This window comes from Salmo salar, chromosome ssa05 (genome assembly GCF_905237065.1).
Source record: "Salmo salar chromosome ssa05, Ssal_v3.1, whole genome shotgun sequence".
NCBI classification, from domain to species: domain Eukaryota; kingdom Metazoa; phylum Chordata; class Actinopteri; order Salmoniformes; family Salmonidae; genus Salmo; species Salmo salar.
This window is the reverse complement of record NC_059446.1, coordinates 26,591,574-26,619,329: the sequence shown is the minus strand read 5'-3', so window position 1 is coordinate 26,619,329 and position 27,756 is coordinate 26,591,574. Positions and strand designations below refer to the sequence as shown.

Sequence of the window (27,756 nt, the reverse complement as noted above, 5' to 3'; positions counted from 1 at the left end):
AGAGTGGAAGAATGTATTTTTTAAATATTTTTTTTTACTAATGAAAAATAAAACACGAATATACCTTGATTCGATAAGTATTCACCTCCCTGAGTCAATACATGTTAGAAAGATCTTTGGCAGCGATTTACAGCTGTGAGTCTTTCTGGGTAAGTCTCTTAAGAGCTATGTTTGCCCATTTTAATTATTTTCAAAATTCTTCAAGCTCTGTCAGTGTTGGGGATCATGGCTAGAGAGTAATTTAAGTCTTTTCATGCTGATTTAAGTCAACTGTAACTTGGCCACTCAGGAACATTCATTGTCTTCTTGGTAAGCAACTCCAGTGTAGATTTGGCTTTGTGTTGTAGGTTATTGTCCCGCTGAAAGGGGAATTCCTCTCCCAGTGTCTGGTGTAAAGCAGACTGAAGCAGGTTTTCCTATAGTATTTTGCCTGTGCTTAGCTCCTTTCCGTTTCTTTTCATCCTGAAAAACTCCCCAGTCTTTGCCAATGTCAAGCATACTCATACCATGATGCAGCCACCACCATTCTTGAAAATAAGGAGACATTACTCAGTGACGTGTTGGATTTGCCCCAAACATAAGGCTTTGCAATTAGGCCAAAAAGTGTATTCCTTTGACATGTTTTTTTTTACAGTATTAATTTAGTGCCTTGTTGCATATTGGATTATTTGTATTATTCTTTTCACTCTCATTTAGGTCATTATTGTGGAGTCTATCAATCCGTCCACAGTTTTCTCACATCACAGCCATTGAACTCAGTAGATGTTTCAAAGTCATCAATGACCTCTTGGTAACATCCCTGAGCAGTTTCCTTCCTGTCCTGCAGCTCAGTTCAGAAGGACGACTGCATCTTTGATGTGTCTAGTTGGTTTAATACATCATCCACAACATAAATATTATCTTGACCATGCTTAAAGATACCTTATATTCAATGTCTGATTTGCTATTGTTACCCATCCGCCAATCATTGCCCTTCTTTATGATGCTTTCAAAAATCTCCCTTGTCTTTTGTAGTTGAATCTGTGCTTGAAATTCAGTACTTGACTGAGGGACCTTACAGACGTTGTATGTATGGGGGACAGAGGAAGGGTTAGTCATTCAAAAATCATGTCAACCCCTATTATTTCAAACAGAGTCCAAATAACTTATGTGATTTGTTAAGCCACATTTTACTTGTGTACTCATTTAGGCTTGTTTAAACAAAGGAGGTGTACTTATGCAACGACTATATTTTAGTTATTGAGTTTGTATTAATTTGTAAAAATGTGTAGAATTTTCTTTTCACTTTGACATTATGGAGTTTTGTGTGTAGATTGATGACAAAAATGCCAATTCAATATATTTCAATCCCACTTTGTAACGCAACAAAATGTGAAAAAAAGTTGAAGGGGATGTAGATTTTCTATAGGCCCTGTACATAGTGGACATAGTTTCTTCAACAAGACTGGCCCATCAAACTGATTTCCAGGGTATAGGCCTAACAAAGCTCCTGCCTTGTTGAAATGCTTAACCTCAAATTACAACACACCAACAATGTGAAGTTCTCCTTGTTGGGTTGAGGACTCCTGTGTGAAAGATTTATATCCAGAGTATGTACGGTACGCAGAATATTATGTAGGCCTAACTGAAGGGCTGATTTGAGAATGGAGCTCGGGGGGGGGGGGGGGATGCTCAGTTAGACATTGCATCGACAGATGGCTTGAGCTCTCTACAACCTCATTACAGCACCCTCACTTTCTCCATCCCCACATGAACACAGAAGTCGTAATCAGGCACTGTGACTGACTGCTAGCTTTATTGAAGTCTTTTCTTGGAAAACATCTGATAATTATGTGATAATTATTGACCCCATCTCAAATAAGCCTCCAGAGTTGAGGGTTGGATATTGTTGAACTCCTTCATGGTTTATAAAGCCTTAGCTTGAAAAAATCAGAACAAATTAACCTGATTCACCCCATACAGAAAATGCCTATGAATTGCATAGGTTATTTGCCAAGTCCACTCCTATTGATCTTTGAGTGTCGTTTTTGGGGGTTTGGCCGTTACCCTGTCATTTTTTTTGGAAGTCGTAGTAGGCCAAAGGTAATGTATTGTAATTTCAGTAGTAGTCCAAAGATAATGTTGCCCTAACTGAGGAACAACTGTGTCGACACACTGAATCTTTCAAATTTGTGATGCCCCAAGAAAGTTTTTTGGGGTTTTTGTTTTCACACCTCTGAGAACAACCACATTTTGTATGCCAATAGCAGTATACCAGGACTTTGTCCAGAACTCTGCTCCTCTCACACAGTACAGCTCACCGCTGATGGCTGTAGCATTTGTGGGATCCGTTTGATGATGCTGCATGCCCTTTGTGTCTGTCTGCATGGCAGCACAGCATGACTGACCTTTACACACACACACACACACTTGTTGTTGGCCTGAGCTGCAGTCAGTCAGCTAGGGCTATCAGATTCATGGTGCTGGCTGGTGGGGGTGGGGTGGCACAGGGCCTGGCATACACTGGCAGGACAGAGAGTACACATTTTACTTGAACAGCTTCAGCAGTGTGATGTTATGGGTCACTCACTGGCCACTCCTCAGCAAAGATCTAATAGAATGTGGTTGAGTGCTATGTCTGAGTCCCGCCAGTAGATGGTGCTAGAGCACAAGCAGTGAATTAATCTTGTTCATACCCCTGTATGAGTTGGCATATAATATATTCTTTCTCTCCTTGAGTCTGATCTCTGTTAGATTTGCTTTCACTTATTCAGTCATCTATAGCAGGGTTTCCCACATTCGGTCCTGGGGCCCCCCGGTGGATGTTTTGTTTTTCGCCCTAGAACCACACAGCCGATTCCTGATTCAAAGAATCAAACCTTGATGATTAATTGCTTATTTGAATCAGCTATGTAGTGCTAGGGCAAAACCCAAAACGTGCACCCAGCGGGGGCCCCAGGACCGAGTTAGGGAAACCCTGGTCTAGATGATTAAGTGAAAGCAAATCTTCCTGGCCCCCAATATTTATCAACAATCAACAATGATCTTAAGTCCATCTTGCTATAATCTTTATGATAAACTCTGTTTGCTTCCTTTCATACCTCACTGCGCACTATTTGGGAAGTAGACGAGACACTTGATTAAGGATTCTAATTTGCACTTCCTGAACTCGAGCTCCCCTGTCTCATCCCAGCGTCACTGCCACCCTCCCAAAATAACCTCCTGACAGACAGCCTGAGATATGGAGCTGTTTTGCACCTCCCCTGCCATTCTCCTTGTGATGCTTTAGCCATTCTATAGCAGTTTCCTTAAGTTATTCCAAGTCTTATTGCAAGTATTGATGAATCTTAAAAAAAATATATAAAAAAAAATATTATTATTTCTCCAATCCCTTGAAATTATGCTTTTTTTGGGAACTTCTTTACGTTCACTAAGGTGAGGGTGGGTGATGGATAGTCTCATTCGTGGGGTCTTATGCCATTATTCAGTCTATCGCCGGTAGTGGATTTCTGCATATCACATTGTCAACTCCTTCCATTAGGGACAGGCTCCTGTACAAATCAAACACACTTTTGAAAACACTATTCAGAAATCCACCACCTGCAATTGTTTGAATACTGCCCTTAGTATGAATAATGAGTCGTTGAGTGGTGGGTACTAGTAGTATACTGTAGTTATTAGCTTAGACGTACGGTAGATCAGTCTATTTAGCAGCCTTTCACCAGCTACGTCTTGACCTACTTCCTAACAGAGACTCAAGCCCCTAACATGCCCTCATTCTGCCTGCCATTACCTTTCATTTAGCCTACTCATTATGGGTGTAACATACATTAAAAAGGCAGGCTATATGAATAATATTATAATGTGCATGTGTTCATGTGACAGATTTGGTGAGCTACTTCCTTCTTCACCCTCCCTCCTCCCCCAACCGTCTACTTATGTGTTGAATGTTTGATCCTACCTTGATCAACCTGAGTACACACAAGTTTCATATTCATATTGTTAATGCTGCTTAATAAAAATTGTCATTGATGTTCAAAATAACTGGACAGTCATTCTTCTGGGGTTATTAAACCACTTTGACTCACACATGATACGCTGACTTTCTATAGCCTAATAGTGCATGAAGCTGTCAGTCAACCAACATCCCAAGGTTCACTGTGGGAGAAGCTCAATTACATACTCCTCACGTCCTCTCTCCTCGACTCCTCAAAACCCATTGGATGAGAAATCCAAAGGTCTTTCCCATCTGACCTTCTACTCCAATGGATTTTGAGAAGAGTGTGCAATTGAGATTCTCCCCATGTCATATCGCACACCGGTGTGACCACTAACAGTAAGCTTACGAATAAATTAGATTTGTGTGTGTATACATGTGCATGCATGCATACATATAGATAAGACTAGGCTCTATGTGTAATGTGTGTGTGTGTGTGTGTGAGAGACTAGGCTCTATGCGTAATGTGTGTGTATGACTCGGCTTTATGCGTAATGTGTGTGTTCTGCCAGTGGCTCGCTCCTGCTGCAGCCGGCCCAGGTGTGTGACATCTTGAAGGGACTGATAATGGTGCTGTGCTACTCCATGATGCACTACGTGGACTACAGTATGATGTACCACCTGATCCGGGGACAGTCCGTCATCAAACTCTACATCATCTACAACATGCTGGAGGTACAATGGGTTGTATTTAGAGCTGTTGTACTAATCTGATCTAATATGGATCCACTCTATAGCTCTCACTGATCCAGTCATGTATGGTCAGAGAGTAGTTTAAGGAAAAGGAATGAGTATTGGCCGAAGTATTTGATTAGGGCCTCAGATACCCTATTTCGTCTCAAATGGAGCAGGTGATGTCTTCTTATAAAACATGGTTTGAGTTGTTAGGCTGATATAAACCATACTAAGGCCTAGAGAAGTGTTACAGCTGTAATCTGTCATAGTCTACCACCAATAATATCACTTACAGGTTGAAAGTCACTTCATTAACCCATGCTGAACTTGACTTAACTACTTACCTTCCCTCTTTAGGTTGCCGACAGGCTGTTCTCGTCATTTGGCCAAGACATCCTTGATGCTCTCTACTGGACGGCCACGGAGCCCAAAGAGAGGAAGAGAGACAGCATAGGAGTCATCCCCCATTTCATCATGGCTGTGTTCTACGTCTGTATCCTTAATGGAGAACTAGGAAGTATACACAGGAAGTACTCTGCTGTAGGAAATGGTGATCTCTCAACTTCTATCCTCACGCAGGTATCACTTTTCAGTTAGTGTTATTTTGTCATTGGAAAAGGTGTCCACTATCAATGATATGTCAACAATCTGAGCCCCTAGAGTGTGCGGCTCTCCCTTTCTTTAACAATGTGAGCACACACACACACACACACCCACACACACACCCCTTACTGCAGCTGATGCTCTTGCCACCATGTTCAGTGTTTTCCTGAGCCTCTGTTTCAGTTCTGCATGCCATCCTCATCATGGTCCAGGCGTCAACACTCAACGTGGCTTTCAACTCTCACAATAAGTCCCTGCTGACCATCATGATGTCCAACAACGTGAGTACACCCACACTCATGTACACACACACACACACAAACATGAAATGCTAACGTTTAGAGGACACTAAAATGCCTTTTCCTCTATTTCCTGCATGAACAGTTTGTGGAGATCAAAGGAAGTGTGTTCAAGAAGTTTGAGAAGAACAACCTGTTTCAGATGTCCAACAGTGGTGAGTTACTGTAACACATGTCATATGCATTATACTGAACATTTAAGTGTGCTATGGACAGTATCTTTAACACTATTAGCTAGTTCTCTGGTTCAAAACACCCAACTTTTACAGTGCGCTGAGCCTGTTACGGTGCTCTGAGCCTTTCTGTGCTGTAGGGTAAAACCCAGTGGCAAGCAAAGGGTTAAACCTCCTCACCGCTCTTCCTCTCTTTTAACATTTTGAAGCAGCAATCAGAGCTGTTCATTCAACTTTGATAACCCAGAAGAGATGCGCTATGGATTTAATGCTTTCTGAACTCTGTCTCTTTGTGCCTGTTGGCTGCATGTTTTCATCTTTGTCGCTGTCATTCTGCATGAATGAAAGGATCCGAAAATAAGCTTGAATCATTTCCCCCTCTTGCAATTTGCTCACACCTTTTGAAGATCCGTCAATTTAGCAAGTTACACTTGGTTCCAGACCACACGATTTCCGATTTAATATATGATATTTATGCCAAATGATGTGTAACTTTGAAAGTACATGGGAAAATGGATACCTTATTTGTTGATAGTCCATATTCACTGTTGTTATGTTGGTACATGATTCTAAGTAATAAGTAGTAACCGATATGCCTTTTTATTCTTTTCATTTTAGATATCAAGGAACGGTTCACCAACTATGTGCTCCTGCTCATCGTCTGCCTCAGGAACATGGAGCAGTTCTCATGGAACCCAGGTAACCATTTCACACACATTACAGCTAAACGGGTCATGGCTGGAAGGAATACAGCTTTTGTCAAATTAACATTGATTGTTTATATATTTTATTACATTTTTGCTAACCCTAACCTTAACCTAATTCTCTTAACCTGTTATGTTAATTCTCCTAACCTGCAGTGTAAGTTCTCTTAACCTGCTACGAAAAGTCAAATCTGACAAAAGCTGTATCCCATCTACTCAAAACCACATAAACATGCAACAATAATGCTTGGATCCATTTTATTATGTTCACAGGAACAGGTGCATTTTTCATAAATGTTGTAGCATGTAGGCTACAGTCTGTATTGAACTAATAAATTATTTCTGTAATACTAGGTTACTGCTACCATCAATCACCCTGAATCCTGATACCCTTTTTAAAGGCGTTTCATCCACTCCATAGTGGATAAGTCATTGTGATGATGAGAGTAAGGCTGCACTTTCTGACCGCTCTCTTAATCCAGTCAGCTGGCCCTGTCATTCCCCCTCGACAGCCAAAGCCTCCCAATGTCAGCAGTGGTCATGATGCTAATGTCGTACACTGACAGGGTCTGACCTTATGGTATGACCTAGACCTCATCCAAAAACATTTGGGCAGACTTGCGGACCCAGATGTGAGTGTGATGAAGATTGTACTGTGTTTTGTGTTCAAATCAAATACTTTTTCTTCCTGTGACGGAACATATTTGTACTAAGCCTAAAACAAGATGCATCATTAAACCAAGGAATCATGAAATGTACAATTGAGTCAATTAAAAAGAAAGACCAGAGATTCAGTAAGATAATGAAACAATAGTGTACATTTAGAATTCAGCTCAATGTTCTTATCCACGCAGAGATTTAGTTTCACTTCACAAGTCAGTTGTCTTGTCTGTTTGTTTCCAGATCATCTCTGGGTGTTGTTACCCGACGTCTTCATGGTTATCGCCTCAGAGATCGCCGTGGACATCATCAAACACGCCTTTATCACCAAGTTCAACGAGATCACGGCAGATGTAAGGACGGATCACAAAGATGATCATTAATGATTTGATGTGGGAGTTCAATGAACTGAAAACAATTAATACAGTTCGCAGTTGCACACCAAGAGGGAACAGTGTATTTTGAGGTCAATCTAGGAAGTGAATTGAAACTCCCCATTCACAACAACAATCTCCATTAGGAATAAATGGCGCTTAAAAACAAAATCTTGAATGGGAATTGAATTAATCTACTGAATAAATTGATTACATTTCAACATAATTGACCTCAAACCTACGGAAAACACACATGGGTGTGTGACTGTGAAATGATGTTCACTGGAGAGGGTCTGCTCTGTTCAAGTCTGGAGGATTAGTTGGTTGGCCCTTGTTGGATTTCACGGTGGCTTAGGCAGCAAAAATAGCGTGGCACTGTTTAGCCAGTCGTCCTCACTCTGCTGTGTTCCTCAACCTCTTTGGCGTGCCGTGGTCTCCTCCCCTCCTCTGCCCTCTTTCTAAATCACAACACGTCACATTATGCCCCAGTAGGCCTACAGGGCTAGCACACCAAATGCCAGCCACATCCTCAGCCTCATCAACTGGATTATAGCTGCTCCATATCCCACCGTCAATCGTGACCCATTCCCAGCTCTTGTGTGGTGAGAAACCTTGCCTAAGACCCGAAGCTCGAAGGGCTAACACAGTCCTGTGGCGATCAGGCAACCCGGGTATGAATCCAGTCGGATACATTGGTCCCGTGACTCTGCGAGGAGGAGTTGGTCATAGGGGGGAGGAGTGTAATGGCGGTGGTTCGGGGAACCATGCTCGCGTGATAAGTAACCTTCCCTGAGACTTGAAAATGACCTAGGCTTCATTTCAGCCGGCTAACACGGTCTTCAAATCCAGTCGGTCACTTGTGGTCCACTGTTATCAATGTATTTCTCAGAGCCATAGCAGATGGTTACAAGCTTCATATCAAACATAACCATAGCGATACAGTGTAATAATAAACTATTAACTATAAGGGTGTATCTCTGATAATGACGTGGCTGTTTTCTTCCACAGGTATACAGTGAATACAGAGCCAGCCTGGCCTTCGACCTCGTCAGCAGTCGGCAGAAAAACGTACGTAGTAGCATCTCATGAACACGGTGATTAGGCATCCAGTTACATTATCCCTGCTGTTTTAATCAATGGGTTTTGTTCACTGGTGTAATTGATTCTTATTTTTGTCAATGGGCAGGCTTGCACAGACTACAGCGACTCTGTAGCCAGAAGAATGGGCTTCATTCCTCTTCCTCTTGCAGTCCTGGTAAGATCAGCTTTGTACAACAGTCCAGTGCAGTGTTACAATCGTAGGGGTATGTTGGACAGTGTGCAACTCGGCACTAATTATATGCTTTGTTTTATTGCTATCAATCAAGGAACAGTTCCTTATTGTATGAAATTGTTTATTAGTTTCAGGACAGTGTAGTTGACTTAGAACTCCATTTTGTTGTATTAAATTGACTACTTCCTTACCACTGTCACATGCAACAATGTTTCTACTGAAGCTTTTATTTTCTATTGTAATTGACAGCTAATCCGCGTGGTGATGAGTTCAGTGAATGTACAGGGAGCCCTGTCCTACTCCTGTCTGTTGCTCTTCTACTTGGGGTAAGACTCAAATCAAGTTTTTATTCTTTGTCATATATGATGATTTTCATTTACATAGCACCTTTTCCACCACGTAAATGTACTCACTTTACACATTTCCTAGACTAACTTGCTGTGTCAGTCATGCAATACAGGTAGCATTAATTGTTAGCGTAGTAGTCCCACTTTATGCAATGTGTATTTTCGTGCCAGTCTGATCCTATTGAGTTACGTTAGCATGAGCCTTCTGCTTGGCTTTGATAGGGCTTTTCTTTTTCTCACCGTGGGTATCAGGGATGCAAACTAGTGACCTTTCGGCGAAGTTCGCCGTTTTGAATCCAAAATAGGTGACCTACGTGAATCGTGTAGATCCGATGAAAAAAGTTTGGGAGGTGGTGGCTTTGGATCACTACTGGCTGTAAGCGAGCGAGTGATGCGCTTTAGTAAGCGAGCGAGTGATGCGCTTTAGTAGGTGATGCGCTTTAGTAAGCGAGCGAGTGATGCGCTTTAGTAAGCGAGCGAGTGATGCGCTTTAGTAAGCGAGCGAGTGATGCGCTTTAGTAAGCGAGCGAGTGATGCGCTTTAGTAAGCGAGCGAGTGATCGTTCACATAACAACAGAATGCAGCACGGGATTGAAGAGATTTGCTAGTTAGAGATTCAGTGAGGGCTCTGGAAAGACAGCAGTAGGGTGCAAAGGCAGTTTGTTAGTTACAGCAGCGCGTCCCTGAATGACGACGAAGAGGTAGATGAGAAGCCTGACCACGAACGGGGGTGAGAATGTGACGAAGCATACTTCATGACCTGTAACCGGAAAAACAACTAACAAGTGTTGTTAGCGTAAAGTATCTTGCTATAGTAGCTGGATCTAATTCTCCATTAGCTGGCCAGAGAAATGTTGAGCAACATTAGCCAATTTAGCTAATCAAATTATTGTGTGAAAATTAGCTAGCTAATAAAGTCCGACAGCTAGCTTGCTAAGGTTAGTAACCTAACCAATTCGCTATAGTATTAACTGGTATACGACTCCTTGTCGTTCCTCAAGTTAAAACGTGTTAGCAGTGTTGCCAACAAATTTTCCGGGTAAGTTGCTAGAGGCAGGTTGATTTGTTGCTAAATGACGTTGTGATGTCATTGCGTGATAACGTAAAACTGCGTCATTAGTAGAATACACAATAACGTTACTCAAATTGACTGGTCATCTCGGCCAAAAATATGATTTGACATTTGTTCAGGCACAGACTCCCACTCTTCTGTACTTCTGGCTGTATAATTTTGATTGAGACATGTTGATTGATGTTGTAAGTTCTGTTCAAGATCAAACATTCGTGACCAACTATATTCATTGGGTTTGGCTCGTCGAACCAGTGCTACTGCTGCTCCAGTCAGCCAAAAATGTACATTTACATTTAAGTCATTTAGCAGACGCTCTTATCCAGAGCGACTTACAAATTGGTGCATTCACCTTATGATATCCAGTGGAACAACCACTTTACAATAGTGCATCTAAATATTTTAAGGGGGGGGTAGAAGGATTACTTTATCCTATCCTAGGTATTCCTTAAAGAGGTGGGGTTTCAGGTGTCTCCGGAAGGTGGTGATTGACTCCGCTGTCCTGGCGTCGTGAGGGAGCTTGTTCCACCATTGGGGTGCCAGAGCAGCGAACAGTTTTGACTGGGCTGAGCGGGAACTGTGCTTCCTCAGAGGTAGGGGGGCCAGCAGGCCAGAGGTGGATGAACGCAGTGCCCTTGTTTGGGTATAGGGCCTGATCAGAGCCTGAAGGTATGGAAGTGCCGTTCCCTTCACAGCTCCGTAGGCAATCACCATGGTCTTGTAGCGGATGCGAGCTTCAACTGGAAGCCAGTGGAGAGAGCGGAGGAGCGGGGTGACGTGAGAGAACTTGGGAAGGTTGAACACCAGACGGGCTGCGGCGTTCTGGATGAGTTGTAGGGGTTTAATGGCACAGGCAGGGCGCCCAGCCAACAGCGAGTTGCAGCAATCCAGACGGGAGATGACAAGTGCTTGGATTAGGACCTGCGCCGCTTCCTGTGTGAGGCAGGGTCGTACTCTGCGAATGTTGTAGAGCATGAACCTACAGGATCGGGTCACCGCCTTGATGTTAGTGGAGAACGACAGGGTGTTGTCCAGGATCACGCCAAGGTTCTTAGCACTCTGGGAGGAGGACACAAGGGAGTTGTCAACCGTGATGGCGAGATCATGGAACGGGCAGTCCTTCCCCGGGAGGAAGAGCAGCTCCGTCTTGCCGAGGTTCAGCTTGAGGTGGTGATCCGTCATCCACACTGATATGTCTGACAGACATGCAGAGATGCGATTCGCCGCCTGGTTATCAGAAGGGGGAAAGGAGAAGATTAATTGCATAGCAATGATAGGAGAGACCATGTGAGGATATGACAGAGCCAAGTGACTTGGTGTATAGCGAGAATAGGAGAGGGCCTAGAACAGAGCCCTGGGGGACACCAGTGGTGAGAGCGCATGGTACGGAGACAGATTCTCGCCACGCCACCTGGTAGGAGCGACCTGTCAGGTAGGACGCAATCCAAGCGTGGGCCGCGCCGGAGATGCCCAACTCGGAGGGTGGAGAGGAGGATCTGATGGTTCACAGTATCAAAGGCAGCAGATAGGTCTAGAAGGATGAGAGCAGAGGAGAGAGAGTTAGCTTTAGCAGTGCGGAGAGCCTCCGTGACACAGAGAAGAGCAGTCTCAGTTGAATGCCCAGTCTTGAAACCTGACTGATTAGGATCAAGAAGGTCATTCTGAGAGAGATAGCAGGAGAGCTGGCCAAGGACAGCACGTTCAAGAGTTTTGGAGAGAAAAGAAAGAAGGGATACTGGTCTGTAGTTGTTGACATCGGAGGGATCGAGTGTAGGTTTTTTCAGAAGGGGTGCAACTCTCGCTCTCTTGAAGACGGAAGGGACGTAGCCAGCGGTCAAGGATGAGTTGATGAGCGAGGTGAGGAAGGGGAGAAGGTCTCCGGAAATGGTCTGGAGAAGAGAGGAGGGGGTCAAGTGGGCAGGTTGTTGGGCGGCCGGCCGTCACAAGACGCGAGATTTCATCTGGAGAGAGAGGGGAGAAAGAGGTCAAAGCACAGGGTAGGGCAGTGTGAGCAGGACCAGCGGTGTCGTTTGACTTAGCAAACGAGGATCGGATATCGTCAACCTTCTTTTCAAAATGGTTGACGAAGTCATCCGCAGAGAGGGAGGAGGGGGGGAGGATTCAGGAGGGAGGAGAAGGTAGCAAAGAGCTTCCTAGGGTTAGAGGCAGATGCTTGGAATTTAGAGTGGTAGAAAGTGGCTTTAGCAGCAGAGACAGAAGAGGAAAATGTAGAGAGGAGGGAGTGAAAGGATGCCAGGTCCGCAGGGGAGGCGAGTTTTCCTCCATTTCCGCTCGGCTGCCCGGAGCCCTGTTCTGTGAGCTCGTAGTGAGTCGTCGAGCCACGGAGCAGGAGGGGAGGACCGAGCCGGCCTGGAGGATAGGGGACAGAGAAAATCAAAGGATGCAGAAAGGGAGGAGAGGAGGGTTGAGGAGGCAGAATCAGGAGATAGGTTGGAGAAGGTTTGAGCAGAGGGAAGAGATGATAGGATGGAAGAGGAGAGAGTAGCGGGAGAGAGAGAGCGAAGGTTGGGACGGCGCAATACCATCCGAGTAGGGGCAGAGTGAGAAGTGTTGGATGAGAGCAAGAGGGAAAAGGATACAAGGTAGTGGTCGGAGATTTGGAGGGGAGTTGCAATGAGATTAGTCGAAGAACAGCATCTAGTAAAGATGAGGTCAAGCGTATTGCCTGCCTTGTGAGTAGGGGGGGAAGGTGAGAGGGTGAGGTCAAAAGAGGAGAGGAGTGGAAAGAAGGAGGCAGAGAGGAATGAGTCGAAGGTAGACGTGGGGAGGTTAAAGTCACCCAGAACTGTGAGAGGTGAGCCATCCTCAGGAAAGGAACTTATCAAGGCGTCAAGCTCATTGATGAACTCTCCAAGGGAACCTGGAGGGCGATAAATGATAAGGATGTTAAGCTTGAAAGGGCTGGTAACTGTGACAGCATGGAATTCAAATGAGGAGATAGACAGATGGGTCAGGGGAGAAAGAGAGAATGTCCACTTGGGAGAGATGAGGATTCCAGTGCCACCACCCCGCTGGCTCGATGCTCTAGGGGTATGCGAGAACACGTGGGCAGACGAAGAGAGAGCAGTAGGAGTAGCAGTGTTATCTGTGGTAATCCATGTTTCCGTCAGCGCCAGGAAGTCTAGGGACTGGAGGGTAGCATAGGCTGAGATGAACTCAGCCTTGTTGGCTGCAGACCGGCAGTTCCAGAGGCTGCCGGAGACCTGGAACTCCACGTGGGTCGTGCGCGCTGGGACCACCAGGTTAGAGTGGCAGCGGCCACGCGGTGTGAAGCGTTTGTATGGCCTGTGCAGAGAGGAGAGAACAGGGATAGACAGACACATAGTTGACAAGCTACAGAAGTGTTGTTTCTTGTATTATTGTCTCTTGTGTCTTTAGAGAACTGTTTCACTTTGATGTCCTTTTTCTTCTGTCCTGATTTTCTCTTTCTTTTCTTCTGTTAACTAGATATTCTTTGTTGTTCTTCGTTAGCTAGCTAGCTTCTTCCAAAAGAGTCCCTAGCAACAAAAATGATTTGCCATTTGCTGAAATTGCTGCTGCCTGTGCACGAGCTGAGCGCCTGCTGCTGACGTCACTCACAATGCACTTTTGCAGCCAGGCACGGGGGTTGTGACAGAGAAAATCGTGTTTGTGTCATTTAGAGGGAAAATGCATGCATTTTAGCGTTTGAGTCACCTTTCAAAAGTTGCTAAAAGTTCCAAATAAATGTTTTAAAGTAGCTAAATTTGTTGCTAGGTGCTGTTTGAATTTTTTTTGCCAGGGTAGTCTGAAAAGTTGCTAAATCTAGCAACAAAATTACTAAATTGGCATCACTGCATTTTAGTTGCTTACTGGACCCTGGCAATCTGTGTGAAATGTTAACTAGCTAACGAACTAACTACTGTGTGAACTAATGTTTTCCCTATACAGCATGTGGTTAACTTTCAGAATGATAAAATTGGGTAAAAATGAGGCTTTGCTTATTAAACAAGTGGATTCAGGGATCAAGTGTAGCTGGAGCTGGGCCTGACTTATGCTGGAAAAAATAGAGGTTAAAGAAACGACACACACTTTGTCTTTCAATACAGTGAATAGAAAGGGGTATGCCAGGTGTACTCTCTGCCTGAAAGAGATCAATTATGCCAGCAAAGGGTATCATGCTCTGCTGGCACATTGTACAACAGATGTTCCACAGGCAGAAAGTCCACAGGCAGAAAGTGTACAATGTATTATCGTGCAGTGTAGCCCAAAGATATTGCTTTTGTTGTTGAACTTTATATTAACCCTTTTGTGTGAGTGAAGGGGGTTTATTAAATGTTTTACTCAGTTCATGTTATTTTTGCACACATGTAGCCTTGTGCACTTGACCAATGTCTACTATAGTGGCCACTATAATAGAGCAAAAATAGAATGCCTGTTTGTTTCATTCTATTTCTACTTGAGATGTTTTTTTCTCAAGTGCAGTATTTAGATGTGTGTGTGTGTGTGTGGTCACAAGCGTTCTATTATAAAGGCTGTCATGGCAAACTGCAATATTAGTGTATTGTTTTTTCTCAATACTTGAGTGTCATTTAAAGTAAAGTCTAGGCAACAAAAAACATCGGGTTGCTTTCCTTGCATGTTTTAGCTGTGAGTTAGTTTCACATTACCCACTTTTATTTTACACACAGAGACTGATCATGTAGATCATATTCTTTTGTTGTTTAATTAGTTAAAACCTACATTAACCCCTAGCAGGGATTTTTTGCGTGTTTCAGAGAGAAAAAAAAAAAGTCACCTTTTTGGGCCCTCAACAGTTTGCATCCCTGGGGTATAGACCACTGAACAGTTATCCTGAGGTGGAATACAACATTGTCATCGCCAGTGCCCACCCACCCACCCAAACCCTCTGAGGGCGTTTGGTCCACAGACATAGATGTTGCTCTCTCTCTCCATCGGATTTCAAATGCATCACAGGCTTCAGATATGCAGAAGCCTAGTGTGTCCTAAAGCTGTTGGTTAATGATGACCTTTTTTGTCCATGTACTGAGTCTTATAAAGCCAATTACTTTGTGTTCGTGTATTTTTGGGGTGCCTAACTTTAATTTTCCACAGTAAAAGCCCTTCATTCTCAGTGTGGGTAGTATGGATACTTTGTGGGTAATGTTGCTATTCCCTAATACGGTGAGATTTTGAGCTAACCTTTTGAATTGGCCATTTTTAATTGAATATCAAATATGTGCCAAAAAGGCCATACCAGTATACCTTATCTGTATTTAAGTATATAATCAAATCTAGACCTGTCCACAATGAAAACACTCAATGACTACAGTATTCTGTTCTTGTGGGCAAATGACAAATAGTCCCCTTCACCTTGGATAGCATTACTAATCGTCTTTTCCCTCTGTAGAGTGGCGAATATCATTACTAATCCTCTTCTCCCTTTGTAGAATGGTGAATATCATTACTGATCCTCTTTTCCCTGTGTAGGATGGTGACCCTGAAGGTGCTGAACAGTATTGTGCTACTAGGGAAGTCATGTGTGTATGTGAAGAGAGCCAACATGGAGGACAAACTGTTTGAGAGGCCCTCCACAGCCGCCCCCGGGAAGACGCCTAGTAGAACCAGGAAAACATCCAGAGGTACTGCCCCCTCACGTACCCAGTGACAGACAATACCCTAGTATTACCCAGCGACAGACAATATCCTAGTGTTACAGGTACAAACCTTGCATAAGACCATGAAGACTTCCTGAGCTAATGCCTAGGGTTTTGCTCAGTGTGCTAACACACTATTATGGCATGCAGGAGACCCAGATTCGAACCCAGTCAGTCACATACAGCCTACCCAGCTTCAATAAGACACTTGGTTACATTAAATTACTTATTCTTCTTAGCAATCCCAGCTTGCCAAACCCAGCCTCAAGCGAGCAGATGCGTATTCAGTCTCGGGTTAATTGAACTCCCGCAGTGCCACACACACACACACACACACACACACACACACACATACAATCTCTGTCATCCACATCGAAACTGCTATTGAAATTTGATGCACGTGACAGAGAACTTGTTAGTTGTGTGTTTCTGCGTGCGCGTGTGTGTGGATCTTCAGCGTGGCAGACGAGCCTGCTGCGCTAAGCTGAGAGCATTAGAGCGACAAGCGGCGCCACGTCGTCACTTCAGAGATCTTCCTCACTCCTGTGTTTATACAGAACCGGCATTTTCAGAGAAAAGATTCAGTAGTACAGTATGTAAAGCACCAAACCATATCATGTGGGATCAGAAGGTCACTGAAGCCTGAACGCTTCCGCTGCTATTCTTAATTAGCCCATCTGTAACTACTGTACTCAACCCGGCTGTCTCTTCTGGGCTGCATTCATAAGGGCAAAATGTTTTGGGTTGGAAAACAAGCGTCTCTTATTGGACGAGTTCAGTATTGCACGGTATACTGGTACCACGGTAATATCATGGTACCAAAACGTCAATATAGAATACCCTAGTACAGTCTCATGTGATGCTACCGATCTAAAGAACCAACTGGTGCCTGTTATACAATGTTTATAAAGTCAGTTTTGTTAATACATTTAGTAAAAAACATTAAGCAAAAGCAACTAGTCTCTAGTATGCGCCAGTCCAATAATATACACTTCACTTTCATGCACATCTCACGTGTGGCAGCTGTGATCAGCCAGCTGCATTCTCTCTGTCCACCCTACTAGCCATCACCCACCTGCTTCTCTGTCCACCCTACCAGCCATCACTCACCTGCTTCTCTCTGTCCACCCTACCAGCCATCACTCACCTGCTTCTCTCTGTCCACCCTACCAGCCATCACTCACCTGCTTCTCTCTGTCCACCCTACCAGCCATCACTCACCTGCTTCTCTCTGTCCACCCTACTAGCCATCACTCACCTGCTTCTCTGTCCACCCTACTAGCCATCACTCACCTGCTTCTCTCCGTCCGCTCTTCCTGCTCATCTGTTCCTCCTCAGATTTAAAAACTAATTTAGCCGTGATGGCGAGCAGGGATGCAGACCCCAATGAGTCTTCTGTTCTAACACTGGAGCAGCATCAGAATGAGCAGCATCAGAATGAGCAGCATCAGAATGAGCAGCATCAGAATGAGCAGTGTAGATGCGTTGTATAATTTCATCACCTGGTATAACAGAGCACAGGCCAGTCTGAGTAGGCTTTGCAATTGCAAGTTCGCTGTCACGCAGCCTAGGAGTGCCAGATTGGAAAATGGACAGGCATGCTTACAGCTTTACAGCCAAAAAACAACAGCGTGTCTCTAGGCGAGACAGTTAAAAAAAAAATGTGACCCATTTTACCAGATCTACCTTTTTTTCTTCTTCCTGAGCCATTTCGCGCGTATTTTATAAAATTTCACAAACCATGTCACAGGCCGTTTTAAACTAATCCCGGGTCGCTAATTGGTGGTTTGATATTAACAAACATCGTTCAGTCATGTTACCTAGCTAGCTAACAACCGGTCAACTTGAAAGTCTAGATACATTTGATTGGTAAGGAAAGAAAGGAAAAGGGTCTGCTACTCATGAGATGTACTTCAAAGGTAGGATTCATATAGGCCTAATGTAAAACTAAACTGTATAAAAAATTACAAAATCTGTCTCTTTCTGCTGCTCCTTCAATTCTTTTTGTTGCCTAACGTTTTTCAAGTTGGGAGGGAGAGGGAGGAATGCGGAGGGGGACGGAGGGAGAGTGTGGGACGGAGACTGAGGGAGAGTGTGGGACGGAGAGTGTGGGACGGAGAGTGTGGGACGGAGACTGAGGGAGAGTGTGGGACGGAGACTGAGGGAGAGTGTGGGACGGAGACTGAGGGAGAGTGTGGGACGGAGACTGCGGGAGAGTGTGGGACGGAGAGTGCGGGACGGAGACTGAGGGAGAGTGCGGGACGGAGACTGAGGGAGAGTGCGGGACGGAGACTGCGGGAGGGAGGGAGTATGCCTTTGCTAACTGAAGAGTAAAGAAGGTTTTCCCCCTACTGACCCAATGACATGCAGACAATTATGCCTTTACAGTATATTCCTTCCTCCCATTCCTCCAGCCAAATCACAGGTAGGCCTTTGCAAATATGAGCAAATCAGTCATTCTATGCAATATTCTACTAAGTTACTACAAAATGTGTTGTATTGACCAGAAATGGGAATATCAGTGACAGATTTTTTGGGTAGCACATGTGAATAACATTTAGAAAACGGAGACGTTTTCTAAATGAGGGAGCGTGCGGGACGGAGACTGCTGGAGCGTGCGGGACGGAGACTGCTGGAGCGTGCGGGACGGAGACTGCTGGAGCGTGCGGGACGGAGACTGCGGGAGCGTGCGGGACGGAGGGTGCGGGACGGAGGGTGCGGGACGGAGGGAGACAGAGAGTGGGACAGAGGGAGACGGAGAGTGGGATAGAGACTGCGAGAGGGAGGGAGTATGCCTTTGCTAACTGAAGAGTAAAGAAGGTTTTCCCCCTACTGACCCAATGACATGCAGACAATTATGCCTTTACAGTATATTCCTTCCTCCCATTCCTCCAGCCAAATCACAGGTAGGCCTTTGCAAATATGAGCAAATCAGTCATTCTATGCAGTATTCTACTAAGTTACTACAAAATGTGTTGTATTGACCAGAAATGGGAATATCAGTGATAGATGTTTTGGGTAGCACATGTGAATAACATTTAGAAAACGGAGACAGGGGTGAACAGGATGCTAGGTCGCTCTGAATTTTCCCCCAAAATTGTACTACTCTATCATAATACTTGGCCTGGTATCGTATCATTAGTAAAATGTTTGTATTGTGGCAACACTAGTCCCTCCCTATTTCATTCCGTTTGGTGCCTAATGAAGACCTTGGAGAAATGGGTTAGTTTTAGCCCACAGGTTCCAATGGATGCCTTACCATACTAACAGACTGGTTTGTCTCTCGTTCTTCATAACCATTTGGATGAAGATCTAATTGGAGGTGCCATATGTCTGTAGGTCACTGTCTGAGGCAGAGAATATACTGATGAGCAACTGTGGTCTCCCTCACGCTGTGTCATGGAAGCTTCTGGTGAAAGCATATGGCTGGTTGAGGAAAGAATGGATAAAGACCACATGCGTGTTGGTTATACCACGGGTTCAGTACCACAATGCGTTTTTTAAAGTAGATCTACTGTATCCCCTTGTGTTGTTGCCTGTAAAGGAGCACACATTTATTTCATGCAGTCTGCTCGCCTGGTAAAGTCTAATTTGCAACCCACTCTTTTTTTCTATGCAAGTGAGGCATGTCAGCGCCCTGGGCAAATGGCTGTCTCCGTAGAGTAGTAACCCATGTGCTGATATGCTGCTGCTGCTTCACTCAACTTTATTTGAATATATCAGAGGTCATGAATTATTCTGTTTGGCCGACCAAACTTGTGTACGCCATTTACACTGCATACTGGTATTTAAGGCCAGGATTAGTGGAGCTTGTGAAATCTACTGGTATTAATGTAGATGTCTCTTTGACCCAGCGATATATATAGTAGGAGTTTTCATTCCTATAAATTAATTTAGTTGGTTTTCCTGTTTATTTTGTATCTCTACAGTCAAATCTAATAAAAAATTAAGTTTGCAATGTTCTAGTTTACTTGCTTATTATCTGTAAGTGTGAGTGTTACTAACTTTTCTCCAAACCTGAAATTACCAAGTATTGTTCATGTTTGTGTTAAATCTCTCTGTCTCTGTCTGTCTCTCTGTCTGTCTCTGTCCCGTCAGGTGATCCGTGGTCCGAGCGGTCCCCATCCAGTCCTTCCTGCACCTCCATCACCGCCCAGCCTACCCCCACTGCCAGCCCCACCCTGCGGCCAGAGACCGTACCCCCTCCCCCCACTACTTCCACAACCCCAGCCAGCCCTCCCATCCCAGAGCCAGACCCGGACCCTGACACCCTCACCACCTCGCCCCCTGCCACTCCTGAGCAGAAAGAGGAGGAAGGGATGGAAGGCACAGAGCAGAAGCATAGGACCCCTAAAAAGGACCTGCTGGATGTTGACCGCTTCACTATATGCGGGAACCGCATCGATTAACCCCTTCTATTGACCCCTCCGCAAAAAAGTGATAATCACTCAGGAGAGGCGGTGAGCTGGACGCACGCCAGCACTTCGGCTCTCTGGGCCAAAGCCAGCGGAAGCAACATGTATTTATTGAGCTAGACAGACAGTAAGTTATTGCCATACAGTAAGCTATTGTGGACTCTGGGACTGGCTGTTTAATTAAAGTCGACCTGTTGTTTTTTTGGGGCCCGACAAAGAGAACTAAGTCGGTTGGGTGACGGAAGAATGTGAGCGGTATTGTTGTTTCCATGCCAACCCAGTCGTGCGCCTGTGTGTGCGTGTGTGCGTGCACGGACACGAATGTGAAACATGAGAAATGGGGCCTCTTCTCAGATAAACATCCAGCAAAAGATGAACAAACTAAAATCAAACTGCAAATGAGGTTTCTGGATCATTATGGTTTACAGGAAAACAATACCATGTTAAATTAGTTATCTGTCAATGTTATACTGTTTAATATGGACATATTAGATCGAAATGACTGAAATTATAAACTATTTGCTCATCAAAAAGCTTTACCCGAATAATTGGAATTTAGTGTTATGAAATATCACGTTTGGTACGACTTCCATTTGGTAGTGTGAAGAACATGTATACATGTGACTATTTAGAGAGCTTTCTTTTACAGATATTGTAATATCCTTCAGTTTGATTTAAAAGAGCCAAGGGTACCCTTCATTTGATGGTTTTATGTTCGCCATTACCACAATTATTACACATATTTCCTTTGGGGCGGCAGGGTAGCCTAGTGGTTAGAGCGCTGGACTAGTAACCGAAAGGTTGCAAGATCGAATCCCCGAGCTGACAAGGTAAAAATCTGGCGTTCTGCCCCTGAACAAGGCAGTTAACCCACCGTTCCTAGGCCGTCATTGAAAATAAGAATGTGTTCTTAACTGACTTGCCTAGTTAAATAAAGGTAAAATAAATAAATAAAAATGGTGGAACGTTCATAATAGCATTTTATGATGACAATAATCCCTATTTTGCTGTATTCTGGGTTGTCAAACCTTTGGGGATTTTTGTTATGAATGTTGCACTGATGTACCGTATTGTCTTAAATATGCTACATATGACAGGTTTTCTAGCTATTTCTCTTCATTTCACAGTCATGCAATGTTTTAATGTTTACTTCCTGAGCATTTCAGAAGCAATATAGCCGAAACATAGTGCATATATTTTTGCCCATGCTTTTTTAATTCAGTTATTTTACCATGCCTTGAGGGAAGTTGTTTTGCTTTCATTTGGCCTTTTGTATTTTATTGCTACCGTTAATTACAAACTCACTGGTATTTTTGCTATACCAGTGGCCAAAATGTATATTAGACAGGCCTGATTCTGATTTGGTGCCCATCTTATTAGAATGTGATAAGTGAAACATAATGTTTTATTTAGTTACCATATTGTATCATTTTATACTATATTTAAACACCTGGCCATAAGGTTACAGCTGCTGTGCTTATATGTGTTGGGAAATGGAAGCCACTGAACCTCAATTGAGTAGAACAGAGTAGAAATCAATAAATGATGCAAAGTGACATAGCACTTCATTGGTCTTGCTGTTTAGGGTCTTTAGGCAACACTTTACATGGTGTACAGTATGTTAGCACAAGCAGTTACCACTGCTCTCTGTATTCCAAGTAAAGAAACAAGTGAGTGCTTACTGTAAATGGTACGTACCAGGGTTGGGGTCAATTCCATTTTCAATTCAGTTTGTTCATGAACTAGATTGACTGAATTGAAAACAGAATTTAACCCAACCCTGGTAAGTATTGCACAACCTTTACAGGATATTAATGACAGCTATGTTTCCTCTGGTACGGTAGGTACTCTAAGCCCTATGTAATGTAAAGGGATGCCATATTTTTCTCGCTATTATGAAAATATGTAAAGTGTAACATACTCACGCATATCAGCATTGATCATACTTTGTTTGAAGAAATAGCTGTTTTTAATGTTCATTACCATTTGTTATAAGGAAGATTGTTCTATTTTTGGAGCTGCCAGATCAAATCAAACCCAATTCACATGTGCTGAATACAACAGGTGTAGACTTTATAATATTTGATAGTATTTTGCGCATAGAACTTCCACAGAACCATCTCCAGGGGTTTTGTACTGTTCTGATGCAATGATGGAAAAACTGTTCACTTAATCTCATCTGTTTGGTTCATAAGAACTTCACCGTGATATGAAATGGCCCTCTTTTTGGGGTGATGATGAATAAAAGTTATTTTGTACTTCTGTTGTCATTGTCCAACATGTACAGTTTGAGGGGTGATTCTCGCTCTCTCTCACTGTCTCTCGTCCTCTCTCTCATTTCATCAGATGATCCAAAGCCTGAGTTGAGCACCTCCACTCATTCCTGCTCCTCCATACTCCCTTCCTATTCTTCTGTTACCAGCAAGCCCCTGTAGAGGTTTACAGTTGAGGTAAGCTGACTGTCACACTCACACCAGTAATGATCTTACCTCCTACAGAAGAAGAGGGTGCTGACTCAGACAGGTAGTGTAAATCCACCCTCAGCCAAGCATGTATGAGAGGGCTAAGCGTCTTACCTTGGAGGCTGAGCCAGCCCATGCCCTCTTTCAGGCTTGAGGTAAGCAGTCCTCTGGTAGTGGTCTGGCTGGAGCAGGACAAGTGATGACAAGGTATACGTATAATCTCACGCTAGAGCAACCCTAGTCCTAGACCAGGGGTCATCAACTAGATTCAGCCACAGGACAATTTTTTTCTTGAGCGGATGGTCAGGGGCCAGAACTTAATTACAAATAATTTGGAGACAGCAAGAAGACCAAACAGATATATTTGACTAAAACGATCATTTCAATCCTTACTTCCATTTGTATACGATCACATCTCTATTATGCATGGTAAAACTTTGGACCACAAAATTCCAAACACTTGTAGCTGATTTTCTGATGTTTTTACAGTCCGTTTGTTTTCAACAATAAAAAAATATGCAGTTTCTTTTTTTTTTTTTTTTTGCCTCAGAATTTGGGGGGACAAATAGCTGCTAGTTGGAAACCTGTCTGTCCTAAAGTGTGACTGTACAAGACTAGTGGACTCAGCTGTGACTGTACAAGACTAGTGGACTCAGCTGAGGTTAGGCTAATGTTCATCATATGAAAACAACTGCACACAACGATTACGGATGACAATCTATTTTAGTCCTGATAAAGATGCTGTGTTGATCCTCAAGATGTTGACTCAAACTGCATAAGCCACATGCTTATGTGTGTGTTTGTCTTATTTTGTGAAGAATGAACAGAATCGCTCATCGGGTAAACACAGCACATCACCTCAACTCTGTTGCCTTGCCAAACAACAATTGATATATTTTGACAAATGTCTTTAGTGTCCCAAGAAGCAGTCTTCTAGTTTATATTTAGTATTGTAATGGCCCCTGAAGGTCCCTAGTTTAGCAGGACTTTAGTGCAACATTGAAAGAAGGCTAGTTTATTTTCCGCAACCATGTTGTCTGTCACACTTATTCTGGCTATTTGGGGATTTCCTGTTTCCTGTGTTCTTTTTGACAATTAACTGTTGAAATTTGTGTCACTTAACAGAAGGCAACATTTGCTGGAAACATATTAGTGGTGGTGGAGATTTAATATATACAGTACCAGTCAAATTCTTCGACACACCTACTCATTCTAGGGTTTTTCTTTATTTTACTATTTTCTACATTGTAGAATAATAGTGAAGACATCAAAACTATGAAGTAACACATGGAATCATGTGTTACAGATTCCCACCGGTCTAATGTCCATTGCTCGTGTTTCTTGGCCCAAGCAAGTCTCTTTTTCTTATTGGTGTTCTTTAGTAGTGGTTTCTTTGCAGCAATTCGACCATGAAGGCCTGATTCACTCTGTCTCCTCTGAACAGTTGATGTTGAGATGTGTTTGTTAGTTGAACTCTGAAGCATTTATTTGGGCTGCAATTTCTGAGGCTGGTAACGCTAATGAATTTATCCTTATCCTAAATCTGGATCTTCCTTTCCTGTGGCAGTTCTCATGAGAGTCAGTTTCATCGTAGCGCTTGATGGTTTTTGCGACTGCACTTGAAGAAACTTTCAAAGTTCTTAATGTTCCGTATTGACTGACCTTCATGTCTTAACGTAATGATAGACTGTCGTTTCTCTTTGCTTATTTGAGCTGTTCTTGCCATAATATGGACTTGGGTCTTTTAACAAATAGGACCATCTTATACCACCCCTACCTTGTCACAACACAACTGATTGGCTCAAACACATTAAGAAGGAAAGAAATTCCTCAAATTAACTTTTAACAAGGCACACCTGTTAAGTGAAATCATTCCAGGTGATTACCTCATGAAGCCGGTTGAGAGAATGCCAAGAGTGTGGAAAGCTGTCATCAAGGCAAAGGGTGGCTACTTTGAATAATCTAAAATATATTGATATTTGTTTAACACTTTTTTTGGTTAGTACATGATTCCTTGTGTTATTTCATAGTTTTGATGTCTTCACTATTAGTCTACAATGTAGAAAATAAAGTAAAACCCTTGAATGAGTAGGTGTGTCCAAACTTTTGACAGAAATTTTCCATACACACAAAAAGCTTATTTCTCTCAAAGTTACAGCCGCAGACCACCTGTAACCATGCCAGCCCAGGACCTCCACATCTGGCTTCTTCACCTGCGGGATCGTCTGAGACCAGCCATCCAGACAGCTGATGAAACTGTGGGTTTGTACAACTGAATACTTTCTGCACAAAATGTCAGAAACCGTCTCAGGGAAGCTCATCTGCTTGCTCGCCGTCCTCAGCAGGTTCTTGACCTGACTGCAGTTCGGGGGTCATAACCGACTTCAGTGGGTAAATGCTCACCTTCGATGGCCACTGGCACGCTGGAGAAGTGTGCTCTTCACGGATGAATCCCAGTTTCAACTGTACCTGGAAAATGGCAGACAGTGTGTATGGCGTGTGGGCGGGCGGTTTGCTGATGTCAACTTTGTGCTCGATGGTGGCAGTGGGGTTATGATATGGGCAGGCATAAGCTATGGACAACTAACACAATTGCATTTTATCGATGGCAATTTGAATGCACATAGATCTTGTGACGAGATCCTGAGGCCCATTGTGCCATTCACCCGCCACCATCACCTCATGTTTCAGCATGATAATGCACGGCCCCATGTTGCAAGGATCTGTACACAGTTCCTGGAAGCTAAATAAAATTCCATGACCTGCATACTCACCAGATAGATCACCCATTGAGCACATTTGGGATGCTCTGGATCGACGTGTACGACAGCATATTCCAGTTCCCGCCAATATCCAGAAACTTCACACAGCCATCGAAAAGGAGTGGGACAACATTCCACAGGCCACAATAAACAGCCTGATCAACTCTATGCAAAGGAGATGTGTCGCGCTACATGAGGCAAATGGTGGTCACACCAGACACTGACTGGTTTTCTGATCCAGGCCCCTAGCTTGTTTTTAAGGAATCTGACCAACAGATGCTTAACTTTATTTCAGTCATGGGAAATCCATAGGTTAGGGCCTAATGACTTCATTTAAATTGATTGATTTCCATATATGAACTAACTCAGCAAAATCTTTGAAGTTGTTGCATGTTGCATTTATATTTTTGTTCAGTGTAGAATATTGTCTAAACAACATGAAAGGATGAGTGTACATTTATCTGCCAAAGACTGCACTGTTTCTCATTCCAGTGGACCAGTGGGAGTCTTCTGGCAGGAATTCCCTCAAACAACTTGAATACTGTACATAACCAATCCCACTTTATGAACATGGCGTTTTGGGCATTTCCTAAATTTTGTTAATCTACATATCATATGCAGCAGAGCACTGACAACATCTCCACATTTACCTGATGTGAAGAAAAAAACATTTACTGTAGTTACACAACATTAACCCCCTGTATTTGCCTACTTCGGGACCACATTTGAAATAGAACACATACCCCTATTCAAAGGCTTTTTTCATTCACCTGATCTGGTTTGCTTCTCTCAGTGCGGATCTAATGAGTGTTGTGAATGCGCTGAAGTATGGAGTCCTGTAGCCTTGATCAAAGCCCTGCCCACATGGAGCCTGTCCAGAGGGGCCCTGCCCCGTTCTGGGACATCAACAAGGACCGCATTGTGCATGGGGACGCTGGGTGTGAGCCTACCTGGGTTCTGCTCCACCAATCACAGTGCTTCTAGATCTGTGGGCTGTGGTCTCAAGGTATCTTGTGTCAACCTCTAGAGGTGGGGGCAGGGTCAGAGTTTGGGAGGTCATTGAACACCTGTGATGTGGGGGCAGAGGTGGGGTGGTTCAAGACAGTTTGGCATCTGTTTATCTGAAAGTGGACACTTTGGGTGTAGGTTAGGACATTGGTCCATGGGTAGGCTACACCATTGGTAGGCTATACAGTCAAAAATAGTCTACTCATATTTTTTTAATCTTAATACATATTCCATGGTTGTTGGAGAGTATGCATTCATTTGGTGCAATAAAACTGTTCTAAAAAAAAGTATTCTTTAAGAGTAGTAGGGTAACCAGCTAAAGGAATGAAAGAGTGCCTACATCTTACTAGGCTACATCTCAAAACAAATGAAAGGTCATGTTCCATCTTTTCTACGATAATCTTCCAGTCCTCCTTCCCCCGACAGGCGGAGCGCTTCCCATTTGATCAACTGTTTCCCGGGGCTCCCACAGTCAGAAGACTGAATGCGCGCGCTTCCGCGCTATATGTGCTACATGGGATCCTTGGGACGTCCCGTACCTGTTTGAAGTTGACATTTAAAATAATTAAGACAAGGGTTAGGGTTAGGGTTTGAGTAAGGACGTCCAAAGGATCCCAGATAGCACTGAGCAGCAGGCAGCCAACCCTTCCAGCAGCTCTCCCGCACAGATGCGCGAGCCAACTTGTCAGTTGGTCTCATTTCGGAGGAACGGAGCGGTATGAGGAACCACTGACCGTGGAAACGATGATAATCACGAATTCTTCCCCGGACAGAAGGACTTAACCTGCAGTCCCACTGCTCACCCCTTCCCATTTTATTTCCACCTCTAGAGATACTGACCTAACGTTAGAGAAATTTCTGTTCCATCTCCCTTGTAGACTATCTCTCCCTTTTGATATTTTTAACCCCGTGCATTAAGGTTAGAGCGTCTTGACACGATGTGGAAAACCGGGCTCCTTCTCCTTTTTTGGGGACTATTAACATCCAGTGAACTCCAGCAAGACGGAACGGAGCCGGAGCCCCGAAATCAACCACCGTCGGGAAAGTTGGATTTTGGCTATGTGCCCCAGGGAGTTTACAAAACCCTCGCCTATTACGAACCTGGAGTAATAGGGATACTGTTCCACATGGTGCACGCTTTTCTATACGTCGTGCAGCCCAACCCTTTCCCTGAAGGTAAGGCATCGTTAGTGCAATGTTGTTTTGATGCCCATTGAGCTGTCCCTTAAGATTTCGTAATAGCGTTTCCTCGTTTAGCGTCAACACTGTCGTTTGTAATGTTTGGCAATGGCAAAATAAGCTATTTTGTATGAGATTTTC

At 43.7% G+C, this 27,756-nt stretch overlaps 2 protein-coding genes across 14 annotated transcripts in view; both read left to right on the top strand.

Annotated features, from left to right (window-relative positions):
• tapt1a (transmembrane anterior posterior transformation 1a) overlaps positions 1-22,462 on the top strand; it is a 38,413-nt gene extending 15,951 nt beyond the window's left edge. For all 4 annotated transcript variants that reach the window (XM_014199265.2, XM_014199264.2, XM_014199266.2 and 1 more), the window contains 11 exons: positions 4,489-4,651; positions 5,009-5,144; positions 5,438-5,535; positions 5,639-5,708; positions 6,345-6,425; positions 7,334-7,443; positions 8,473-8,532; positions 8,651-8,719; positions 8,987-9,063; positions 15,623-15,774; positions 19,888-22,462. In XM_014199265.2, the coding sequence (XP_014054740.1) occupies positions 4,489-4,651; positions 5,009-5,144; positions 5,438-5,535; positions 5,639-5,708; positions 6,345-6,425; positions 7,334-7,443; positions 8,473-8,532; positions 8,651-8,719; positions 8,987-9,063; positions 15,623-15,774; positions 19,888-20,198 (1,327 nt within the window). In that variant the 3' untranslated portion in view covers positions 20,199-22,462. The remainder of the gene's footprint in view (positions 1-4,488; positions 4,652-5,008; positions 5,145-5,437; positions 5,536-5,638; positions 5,709-6,344; positions 6,426-7,333; positions 7,444-8,472; positions 8,533-8,650; positions 8,720-8,986; positions 9,064-15,622; positions 15,775-19,887) is intronic.
• A 4,460-nt stretch (positions 22,463-26,922) lies between these two features.
• LOC106604539 (prominin-1-A) overlaps positions 26,923-27,756 on the top strand; it is a 111,546-nt gene continuing 110,712 nt past the window's right edge. For 4 of the 10 annotated variants that reach the window (XM_014199275.2, XM_014199271.2, XM_014199278.2 and 1 more), the window contains exon 1: positions 26,924-27,612. In XM_014199275.2, coding sequence (XP_014054750.1) covers positions 27,375-27,612 — 238 coding nt within the window. In that variant the 5' untranslated portion in view covers positions 26,924-27,374. Of the gene's footprint in view, positions 27,613-27,756 lie in introns of all 10 variants that reach the window. The other 6 variants (XM_014199274.2, XM_014199273.2, XM_014199272.2 and 3 more) reach the window with 4 other exon arrangements.